This window comes from Opisthorchis viverrini, assembly GCF_000715545.1.
Source record: "Opisthorchis viverrini unplaced genomic scaffold opera_v5_14, whole genome shotgun sequence".
NCBI lineage: Eukaryota > Metazoa > Platyhelminthes > Trematoda > Opisthorchiida > Opisthorchiidae > Opisthorchis > Opisthorchis viverrini.
Genome location: NW_008751670.1, coordinates 1,438,107 through 1,449,979, shown reverse-complemented (window position 1 = coordinate 1,449,979; position 11,873 = coordinate 1,438,107). Strand labels below are relative to the sequence as shown.

The window sequence follows — 11,873 nt, the reverse complement described above, 5'->3', positions numbered from 1 at the left end:
CAGAACTATTTGGTTCGTATAAAACAGTTTGAATTTCTGCGGGGTCTGATCAAGGAGAGCAATGTCTTCGGCGCACTCAATGTTCGTGAGCGAAAATCCCGGGAGTATTGTCGTTTCTCGAGATGTTAGGGGCAGGTGAAGAACACTCAACTGTTACATCGATTACAAAGTTGCAGAGGAAGGGTGATGAGGAAACTTTTACCGGACATTACTGGATGTGGTGAACTCAGTATATAATTTGCCGTGGGTACATGATGGTCCATGGGAGGAGGCGTATACAGCTCAAATGAGACAAAAACTTAGAAGGGACACTATTCATCGCCAGACATACACTGCCAACGAAGCCAAAACATTTTAAATCTCGAAAGACGATCATTGTTGGTGATCGGTAGGACTGGCACTATTACAATAGTTGTCTTAAAGTGAAGATATGATCAATGCAACCCGGGCCAGGGCGAAACCCAACTTGATTCTCGTTGGTTTGACCCTCCCAGTGATGGATCAAACTTCGTAAGGATAATACCTGAAAGCTATCGCCACTAGGCTGACTCTCCGGCGGTTCTCTTCTTACACTGAACGGAGTGGCTTTGTAGCAACACAATGACATGCGACAGTTGGGTTGCCGACATCAAACAAACACAACTTATCAACCATACTCTACAACCACCCAGTAAGACTTTGAAGCAATTCTACTGATACGGCATGGATCTCTCACCAACGGAACACTCATGAATTTAACTTCAGCATCCGCATCACATTCTAAGTGAGCATGTTGCGAATTCAATTGGTTCGCGCGAAACCCTTAATCAATCCTAATATGATGACTACATCTACATTGGGCAAACCAGGTTGAAATACAAAAAAAAAAGTGCAAGTAACTTAAACAAAGCGGGATGTCACTCAGCGACTACACTCCATGCTTTAGCTGAGAATGATCGGTGAAAATTCGACAGTGCGTACGTCGCACTGTAAGGTCTTGATATTACGCTCATGGACGTTGTGTTGAACCTGTAATTATGCATGGGCCCCAGAATACGTCAACACAGTTGACAGTAGGAGTTCGTCTGCCACCTGATCCAACTCAGTTCACTTCACAAAGGCCGGTCAGATGCGGCAGACATTTCGACGGTCATTTGCCGATTGATCACATTCAGCTCCGAGTTTTGTGGTGATCGGATCAGTTTAGACTTGTCTTTGAGTTTTAGTGGCTGAACCATGGCCCAACTTCCTCTCTTCACATGGAAAAGGTAGAAAACTCGAATGGTCCGTCTGCTGTGGCTGAACCATGGCCCAACTTCCTCTCTTCACATGGGCAAGGTAGAAAAACTCGAATGGTTCCGTCGGTTGGAGTGTATAGAAAAACAGCATCTTTCGCGATAAGTTTTGATTTGCTTTCGTAACTTCAGCTATACCCCTCTCAACTCACGTCTTATCCTGTGTTTTCCCGAAAGAGGGTAATGCTCTATCGAACGAAATGTTTATTCTTTGGATCCGTTGCTCGTAACTGAATACAACCGAATCCGAATGCTCCCTTCCCCTCTTCCCGAATAAGCACACAGTTTTCTGACATTGACATTAGGTCTTTGTGGAACAAAAACTGACTCACTGACTACTAAAATCGTAATCTAGTTGTAAAAATTCAAGAAAATCTACCCATCAATGAGGACGTAAGTGGGGCATGATCAAGGGATTTTTACTACTTGTCCAGCCCTCCACAGTGTTTCGTATTTGGTCAATCAACACCGCTCCAATTGAGGCGTACGATTTGCGTGTCGTGCCGAGCGAATACTGGCCTACTGGAAACAAAGATGAGGGTGATGACTTTGGTATATTGTCGACCAGTACATGAGCCATTGCACAGTGCAGTTACACGTGACATCAATTCACATTCGAAGCGAAATAGCGAAAATTATGGTCAGTAGGGCGGAGCGAAAGAGCGATGCTATTTCAGGGAAACGAACAACAAAGTAGGTGAAGCAAGTCGAGACTGTCGTAGTACAGCCAATGAGACCAGCAGAAAACTGACAAATTCATCTGTTGGCCACATTATTACACAGTCACGTGTTTCTGTAATGTATATTGCTTGCTGTGAACCCACTTCATACAGTCCAACCACAGGTTCATGACTCTCACTCGCTCGGCATTGAACCCCGACTTTGAGCCACAAGAATCTAAACAACATAATTCTGTTTCCTTCCTGTAACCTAAGTCATAGGTGACCTTCATCTAAAGGTTAGAAAAATGACTACATGACTAGTCCCTGTCGATGCTTACATGCTTATGTCGACTTTCATGCATTTTACGGAGCCATGTGATGATTTTCGGCCTCGAATGTCCCACCTTCATGAGTTTTGTCAGATGAACAAAAGGGCATTTCTTTGTTGTTTCGGAATGATATAGAGCCTTGAGATCTGAAAGGTGTATCAGACAACTGAACAAGCCATTTAGTGGAGTGCTTTCATATAAAAGTGCACTACGAATGTTAGCAGATTTTGAACATCGTCATGGTTATTCCCTCCTTCGCCCTCCCTCTCCTTCTTCTTGCTGGTCAAAACGTCAGACTATTTTGGCTAAAATGTACAATCCTCGACACTGTTAGCATGAACCGAAAATTCACTGTGCCAAACCCCTTTCACCTTCTGCGCATTCAGTTCGGAAGTGACCTAGTGAGGTTTAATCCACATGTTTTTTTTTGCATTCTTCACAAAAATCCTCCTTGTTTGCATCAATTAGCCCTGCGCTTATTCCCTCCCACACACACTCTACAGCATTTGCACAGAGCTGTGCAGGAGCTGAACACACATGTAATGTCAGTGTCCTCGGATAGTTGGTGCCATCCCGACTCAGAAGCCATTGAATTACCGGGCATGCCGGATAGGATACCGACTGAGAGTTGTGTCAGCAGCTACAGAGACTTTGCGGCTTATCTCGAAGTCGAAATCACCCAGAACGCTGCATGCATTGAGATAGAAGAGTATTCGAACAGCAGCAGACGGCCGATCCAAATCAAACATCTCCTTGACTTAATGTGGTCGAAGCTTCACGATCATCTCAAGGTCATTGTCCAGTTGGAAGAAACCAATCAGAATACTGCCGGTGTTCAAGTATGTTTTTAGACGCAACTTTTGTTCTAACCATTCGCTGAATTGTTCTGAAAATCTTAATACTTGTGAATAGCCAGCTTATTCTTCTGGATGGAGTGAATCACATCAGTAAGAAATACCAACTGGTGACGGATTTTCCCTCCAAAATCTGTCTTATGAGTGTATTTGAAATACCCAAGGTAAAAAAATGTGATTACTTCGAGTTAAGTTCACCAATCGTCACTTGTTAAACGCTGCCGCGTAGATTGTTCGTTCATGTTTGGCGGCCTTTTTTATTAGCATGATTGCATATAGAATTAGCTGCACCACAAATAAGATTACTTCAAAAGTGTTGGAGACGCAATTTCATCCCCATCCGGTTGTCAGCATTGTCCACACCAGAGACATAGCATAGTTGGGAGACGATAGTCGTGTAGGAGTAGATCGTATCCCTCCTAATGACACAAAATCTACTGCATTCGTCATGATTCCGTCAAGTTACTGGAGCTTTTTCTTCACCCCGTATGGTATTTTTGTGGCCTTCAGTTCTGCACCGAATGGTCTAGATCGGTCAGCAGTCATATTTGCTCAAACCACTTTAACCCGGAATATTGATGTTATACGTTGAAGAAAGGGATCTTACAGATGTCTTTTTTTAACCAACTGGATCTTGCGAGACCCGGATGCAGCAAAATTTATCAAAAGGCCTTCCCTCATAACCTCGGATGCTCTATTGTGTTTCAATTCGCCTTGTGCTCATTGGTGAATGCGGTCCATGGAATGACTGCTGTAACATCGACTGAGAAGGCAGTCTTGAATGGGATGAATGTACCTTTGCCAAAATACCACTCACTAGGTGTGTTCAGAACAAGTTAAACATGTCCTTCATTTGAAGAAGCGGCGTCCTTTCTGGAGAAGCTTTTGGCCTTGCGGATCTAGAAAGCGGACGCCCCGAAACTTGCATGCAGGATTTCAGCAATTAGGCTAATGGGGAGTCCAGGAAGCGAGAGGTTTTCCCTATTCAGAGGTTTATGGAATAAGCAGTAATTTACAACTAAACTCAGACCAAGCCTCGTTAGAAGCTCCCTATTCCCTTTACATATCTGTAAAAAACTCTATCCAACTCCTTTATTTCAGGCGGTTAGGCTTATGGTATCAGACTATTCGGAACCATACGCAACCCATGACCCTAGTGGTAATTTGCTCAAGATGAGCAGTGAATCACTTTCAAGGCTTCGACGTCTGTTGGATGATGACAAGATTCAAAACGAGGAGATGGGTTTTTCCTCAAAGTTGTGCATTGAGGTCACTCTGTTCCAAACAGTGTGTGCTCTTCTGGATGCCGTCTTGTCCAATCCAGCTTGGAATTTTTTGCAGCGGGTTGAGAATGCCGCAGTTGAAAGGCTACTTCTGCTTGAATTTATTCATGAGCTTCTGGGTCTCAATATGACATCCACCTTGGAGGAAATTCAAAACACGGATAGCCAAGATCTTAAGCAAATTTCGGTGAGTTATCACATGTTTTACAATTTCCTTCGCCCTGGAGGAGATGTACTTCAGGTATTTCAGAGTACCTCTCCGATGGGGTTGTCCTCAGGAGAAGGTGCTTAACGAGAACCGCGTCGCACGCTTTCTGCACCTTTTGTATCCAGAGGTTTCAACAGTTTTCACAAAGAAAGAATGGCTTGTTTCAATTTTTCTGAAGTAACTGCTATTGTGTGCTCTTGTGGATCTGGGATGGACATAAGGGTGCAACATAGTGAACCTGTAACATACACGTCAGTCCATGCTATCTATAAAACTATGAGCTAGTGTTTTTTCAATCCAGCTGGACTCTTAGAAAGATGAACTGTGGATGTCTGTTTCTATATGACACTAGCAGTGATAATCATTGGGAGCTCCGTGGTTCCTTCATTATCTTGCCCTCAGCTTTTTACCTTGGATCAGTATTGATGGAAAATCCTAACACAGAATGCTAGGTGCGTACCTAGGGCTGAATCATACATCAATTAACCTCTGATCCACTCAAGAAGTGTTCGTTGATGTGGATGGTTGGTGTATTAGTCGTGGTTATGACCCTACACTAATAAGGTTGGGTCTGCGGTCTGGGATATTCCCACCTGGGGAACAAAGTGGACTCCCTTTGTTTCAGAGAGGTTTGGTAAACAATCGGTGGATTTATTGCCGGGCAACGTTTCGCTTTTGACACAAAAGCTTCGTCAGGCCAAGTGAGTAAGTAAGTAGGTTGATTGGGTTTTAGGGCAGTTAGGGAACCAATCCGTGAGATTCCTTATGACTAGTGACGTGATCAGTGCTGAGTGTTCAGTCTGATGTTCCTGTTTGTTGGTTAGTGGGGAAGACCAAGATTTACGATAGATTGTTTTTTTTTCAGTCTAAAACACCTTAATGGAACATTCCTCTTGGGGTCATTCACAGATTTCGTTCACCTGTGTTCGTCAAAGGGGGCCGGGACAGTTGGTTTGGGGATGGGGGTGGGGTGGTTAATTGGATCTAACTCTACTTAGATTTTATACTTTTAGACCCTGGCGATTTCGCTGATAATTGCATACCTCGTGTCATCTCGGCTGATCTAAGACCGCTCTACACACGTTTGCAAGTTCTACCCCCTCTATTCTATTCACACTGGGGTGCTTGGCGATTTCCACCGCCACGGCCACCAGTCGCTGTGGTGTGAATCCTAAACCCCGTCTCAGGATGCCCACATTTTCTAAATCTATCCTATGCCCAGTGCCTAAAGCATGTCCTGCCATTGTCGAATCCTTGACTAACGCCTGGTATTCATCTGCGTTTCTCGGTGGTCTGCTAATGGAACGCTTATGCTCACTGATTCTGGTGTGTAATTCCCTAGCTGTCTAACCTATATAAACCCTCGGACTCCCCTTCGATTCTGTGTGTTGTTCCTTTCAGGTTGCGTTGCGGAAAACATGAATTCTATGTTACACTTATTGTCTTTTCAATGAGGAGGGTACTTTAGTTGTTTTATTCCTTGTACCCTATTGATCTAACCGCATTTGCTTCCCACAGAGCGCATTTTCAGATGCTGCAGACCTGTGCGGTAGCACTAGTCTGTAACGACCAACTGTCCATGTGCAACCAAGCAGAGACAGGCAACCTGAATCACTTGTTTCACGCCATGCCACCTATAAGTCCCAGGTGAAAACGAAGCTGGCTTCTTAGATATTAATGAAAAACAATTTCGATGTAGATTTGGTAGATATGCTAGGGAAAACGACTGTTGCTATGTAATGAGAGCTGTCAGGTGGGTTTTCGTTGTAATTAATGCGATTGTATACGTTGTAAAGAGTCCTTGAGGATTCACGTTCTGGACTGTGATTGAAGAGTGCACAACACGGACAGGCGTGTACCACTGCGCACTTCGGATGATACACAATAAGGAAAGATGATTTCCACGACACCTTAACCTAACCGGGGAACCAGTCAAAGAGCGACCACGTGATGTGAATTCCATGGTGTGAATTAGTCTGGCTGCTGATCGACCGCTCGCAGTGGAACAGTCTGGTGTTCGACTGCATTTCGGAAGGTTCTACGGTCTGCTGATCGACCGCTCGCAGTGGAACAATTTGGTGTTCGACTGCATTTCGGGAGGTTCTATGGTCAGTGCGAGTCACTACGATGGACTCTGCAAATCGGCGAAGCTTGAGTACTTGTTGCAACTTTGGGATCATCCAAGGGTACCTGTTGATTTTTCGTGTTCACCACTCTGTCATAAAATGTTATAAAAACACCTGGGATTCTTTCTTTAAAAAAGCGAAAAAGTACTTCCCACTCTGTCATAAAATGTTATAAAAACACCTGGGATTCTTTCTTTAAAAAAGCGAAAAAGTACTTCTTCATGAGGAAAACTACCCACAAGGTTGCTGAAAACTCTTCGACAGCCCACGACCGGTTTCACCCTTCTTCGAACGCATCAGTTAGGCGCAGGCCCCGAGTTTCCGTCAACCTTACCTTCGACTTGAACCCAAACTGGACTGACTTCGACAGGCACACTCATTTGCGAATCAATTTAATTTTCACGGAAGACTCAAGTCAATCTCCCGTTTATGATGTTCTTCAACTGAATGTGCTGCACAAAGGCCACCGATGTGTTTCAGTTGGTACGATATTCGAGATATCGCAGCATATTTTTATAAGCTAAACTACTCACACGATTTGTGAAAAGACTGTATGGTTTTCGAGCCAAGGCTTATTCATCTAGTTTTATCATTTCATTTGTGGGGAACTTGAATTTCTGGTTATTTGCAATACGATGATATTTTCACCGTGTACAGTTCCTGATCAACCAAGCAGTCAAAAAATGACTGCTCTGATCGTTGTAAATTCTTTTTTACCCGATCGTTCCAATGGTAGTCGAAAATACTTTGATAAGGAGATATGATGGAGCTAATGAGTTCGAGACTGACTATCCTATCACCTGTAGCAAGTGTCTACAGTGAGGCTACACACAGGTTACTCGTCAGAATTCAGGTCCCAAGGTCATTGTTTCCTTCATTGTTATTACACATTGAGGGAATCATCTGGTCAGAATGGCCCGATTTCTTTTTTTCGCATGCCGTCGCCCGACTGTATGGATGGTGGCGGTTGTTTTCAAAGACATCGGCCATCTGAGCCAACCTCATTTTTGTCTCAGTTTATCGTCGCGGAATCTTCGCCCATCAGACTTATCAATCTTCTCCTCTCCCTTCTATCTTTTTTAGGAAAGTTTGGATAAAGTGATCGGTCTTTGTGATACATTTGTCAATCACACTGCGGAAGGTTCGGAAACCTTCGTCTTTCCGGGACTGATGTCTTTACCAGTCTTATTTCATCGGACTATGAAGAAACTCGCAGAACGGCACAATGCAGTGAGAGATTTTCACACTCCCGTTGAGAGTGATAGTCAGACTGAGGTCAGGCTGGCTGTCTTAACAATGACATGTAGTCAGCTTCGTAGGTTTTGCACTTCGGTCAAGGAGTGTATGAGCAGCCGCAAAGTTTCATCCACAAAACATCCATGTCGACTGGCGTGGCAACCTTATTCAACCACGGAGGACATGACAACGAGAGTAGCATATCTTTCTGACTGTCTTGTGCAAATTATGAATCTCGTGAGACAATTGATGAGAACCCCCGTCAGATCCATGGAACATTTGGCAGAGCAACATCAGAACTGCATGGTGAGATTAATTGCCGTGTTTCTTTTAGTTTCATTCGATATTAGATTGCTGACTATAGAATGTCAACCACCTGAGAAGATCTTCGTCTTGTCCCGGGACAACCAAACAAATATTCCCGTTAATTTTACCGTAACACCAGTTTTGTTTCTACATTTAGTTCCCTCGAGACCCGGTCACAATGAATGAATCACGTTTGCCCTCACTTGAGGCTTCATTTACCTTTTAGCAGTGCATGCTTTGCGTGTTGTATTTTCTACGAAGTATGTTGTGTCCAGTGTCGACTGTTATCTTGTAGTTGCCGCCCAAGTGGTTCGCGGCATATTCAACCGCCGAAAAAATTAACTCCTAAGCACGGCGCTCGGTATTCGCACAATGGAGTTGAATTTTCGAAAGTTATGACGTGTCCCTGATGAACTAAAGCAATCGGGCAATTGAGTTGAGAGTACCCGTCCAGACTTTTAAGCCCCATTTTGGCATGTCGTGGTCTCAGCGATGCCGGTAAATGATCTTACAGGACTTTTCAGCAAGAGGCATGGTTGCTTCAGTGAACAATGAAATTTGGTGAGCTGTAAAAATGTGCACGTAGATTAGGACGATTTCCGGTCTGAGCATATAAGCGACAAAATGAAACATTTTGGCGTAAACGTTTTACTCCTCGCAACATTTTGGCGTAAAACGTTTTACTCCTGTTAGACAGGTTTTGCAGCTGATAGCGTTGTGCGCATAATGGCCATCCATAAGCACCCAACAACGCACCAACCGTATCCCCTTGGACGGTGACGACACCAACCGGAGCGAACGGGTCATCAACAAAAAACGAATGCCTCTGAACTACCGGCATTTATGCAAAGTTCTGCCCCTGTACATCTTTGGGAAACTACGTTTGTGATGCATGTACCACCAGAAGGACAGGGAACTAAATTTAGTGAGATGCATTGATAACCGTCGAACGGGTTATCAGAAACCCCAATGTGAGCTTGTTTGTTGGACGAAACAGTATAGAGAAGCTCGCTCAAATAACTCTATGTTTATCTCCTTACAAGAGGTGGCAAGGAGAAAGTGCACCTTACTCTGATCGCCGATAACAAGTTGACCTGCTTCATTTTCCAGGAGCGTTACTTGTGTTGAGAAAATTTGAGTTTTGATAGCCCCCAGTTCCGTTAGATGAACTTAGACGTGCTAGAAGTGAATCAGGCATTCAGACTTGGAAACTGAAAGAAACTTTTGCCTTCCTTCAGTTTCATGAAGCATATGCATTGCTTTTCGAGGCGGATTTATTGGAAACATATTCATCAGATAGCTCTTCTTTCGAATTACAGGTTTATGTTCATACTACACCTAAAATGAATATCGGTGGTATGCATGATCAAACAAAATTCCACCATACTCTGAATTGGGGACTTCAAGAATTACTCCAGATGTGTTTTAACTGTGTCGCTTCGTCACCTCCTAATGACACAGATGATTTAAGACCAATTAAATTGTTCATTTTTTCATAACTTGGTTAGATTTTTCAGCTGGCACCTGCATGACCCCGTTGAGTAGTCTAGCTTTACAACTACTCATTGGGTGTTAGTTTGCACAGCGTTAAAGGCTCTTGCCTGTGATTCAGATTACCTGGTGAGCGGTTTGATCATGTCTGCGTTAGGGCGTTTCATCGTTGAATATGGCCGAGGTAACAATCGCGAAAGTGCTTCCCACCCTTTGGTTTTAAACATATTTCCTATAAAGTGAAGGGACTATGAGACTGCGAACACCTGACGCATTCCCGCTTTGCTTTGATTGCATAATACTGTTGAATGTGAGTCTGTCAGGTGACCTGATTTCTATTAGGCCTAAATAGTCTGAATGGTGATTTCATGCGTACTGATGAATTCCACTAGAAATTTAACCATAGTGCTTTATGGCTGATGAAAAATGCTCTGAAGCATCGAAATTTGCACTTGGGAACTGTGTAAATGAGCACAATTTCAGTGCCGTGTTATCGCTACCATTATTGGGAGTTTGGTCAAAATGCAACAGAGTAGCTCTTCCCATCAGTTGGCCCACGTCACCCACCCAGCTGATTTCTGAGGGCCTCAACACAGTGTGAAACACTGCTAGGAAAGGAAAGCTGCGTCGGTCCTAACTTTCCGTTCAAGATCTAGAACTGTTTCAACATGTCAAATGCACCAATCGACGCATTTCGTTCTTTCAGCCTTGAGGACTTTTTGTTGCTGACCAATCGACTCTAACTATAATTTCTCCACTTGTCTGAATTTTTGTTACAAATAATTAACTGGTTTCTATACATTCTCAGATGATTTCATCGAAGCTGGCCTGGGACGTTGTGAAGGCCACATGCTTGTGTTGTTCCGTGGGATCTGTACTTCAGGACGAGCAAGAACTTTCAGAGTGTAGGCTTTCGATCGATCATTCGAATGTGCTACCCAAGGCCATCAATAATTTGATTAACCGAATGGTCATCCGGTCAGGAAAGGTGTACGGTCTTCAGCAATGGTGGGAACAACTTTCACAACAAACCCAATGCTTTAACGGTAAGATGACTAATCTGCAGCGCTACTGATAGGATGTTACAGCCAGGTTAGATAGCTTTGCTTTCCGCTACCTTACCGTAAACTTTCTAGTTGAGCGGGATTTGAAAAAAACCCCAAACGGATAAAGACATTTCAGTATGTCTGTAGACATTTCTACTCTCGGCTCTTGACCAGAAGGTTTATTTTCGAAGTATTCCTCAAACTATCGATTGCTTCTGTGTATGTTTGACGGTTGTTCAAGCTCCGCGCTATCCACCACTCGCATGGAAGCTACGCATTGAAACAGTACCACGGCTTGTATAGCACTGCGAACACAAAAGACTGAACAAGTTCACCTACTCAGTATATAACAGCCCGACTCTGTGCATTCTGTCTTGCTCTCGTCAGTCCGTTTTCTAGATGATTTCGCCGGCTTCACTAAGACCTAATAGCACGCTGTATCGGTGTGATATGTTTTCTGTCGAAATAGACTCATATTCTAGAAGATTCTTGTGTGTTTTCAGTTGTCGCTGGTAAAAATGGGATTTTTTTCATGTTGTTTGAGTAGCCTCTCAGTTTGTGCACCACAGCTGATCATGCCGCACAACTTTTGTCTTTCTATTTGTTTCAGAAGCCACATCAAAACTGTGTGACCAATTGCCTGGTTATCCCGTAGAATTGGCACCTATGATTCATCTCACGTTCATTGAATGGATGAACGAAGAACTGACGACATCCCATCAAACATCGGGACTGCCCAGTCCATCAAGTGTGGTTCATCGTATGCTAAGTTCATCTCAGGCACTGGATCAGATATTAAAGCAACAAGATCTGATTCGAGGCTTCGTTTGGAGATTGTGGGAGTTGGACGGGATAGGGGATGAGTTGATTATCCAACTCCGGCGGTTTCACTCCCATTTGGCAACATTTGAACCTCTGTTTCCAGTTCGCGATTCGTTCCACCTAATAAACTGGAATGCTCGATTTTCGGCTGAATGGACTCGCCTCATACGTTGGACAAAAGATTTGTTCGTGGAATTGACGGAGTGCATTCACTCTGTCAGGTGGCTTGAAGATCG

General features: G+C 43.8%; 2 protein-coding genes across 2 annotated transcripts in view; one reads left to right on the top strand and one right to left on the bottom strand.

Annotated features, from left to right (window-relative positions):
• The window catches only part of T265_12766 (hypothetical protein), a gene marked incomplete at both ends in the record, with an annotated part of 60,250 nt that overhangs the window by 13,936 nt on the left and 34,441 nt on the right, over positions 1 to 11,873 (top strand). The window contains 4 exons of the mRNA XM_009165385.1: positions 2,769 to 3,104; positions 4,221 to 4,589; positions 7,820 to 8,278; positions 10,578 to 10,815. Of these exons, the coding sequence (XP_009163649.1) occupies positions 2,769 to 3,104; positions 4,221 to 4,589; positions 7,820 to 8,278; positions 10,578 to 10,815 (1,402 nt within the window). The remainder of the gene's footprint in view (positions 1 to 2,768; positions 3,105 to 4,220; positions 4,590 to 7,819; positions 8,279 to 10,577; positions 10,816 to 11,873) is intronic.
• The window catches only part of T265_01315 (hypothetical protein), a gene marked incomplete at both ends in the record, with an annotated part of 22,231 nt that continues 12,090 nt past the window's right edge, over positions 1,733 to 11,873 (bottom strand). Inside the window, one exon of the mRNA XM_009165321.1 lies at positions 1,733 to 1,796. Within this exon, the coding sequence (XP_009163585.1) occupies positions 1,733 to 1,796 (64 nt within the window). The remainder of the gene's footprint in view (positions 1,797 to 11,873) is intronic.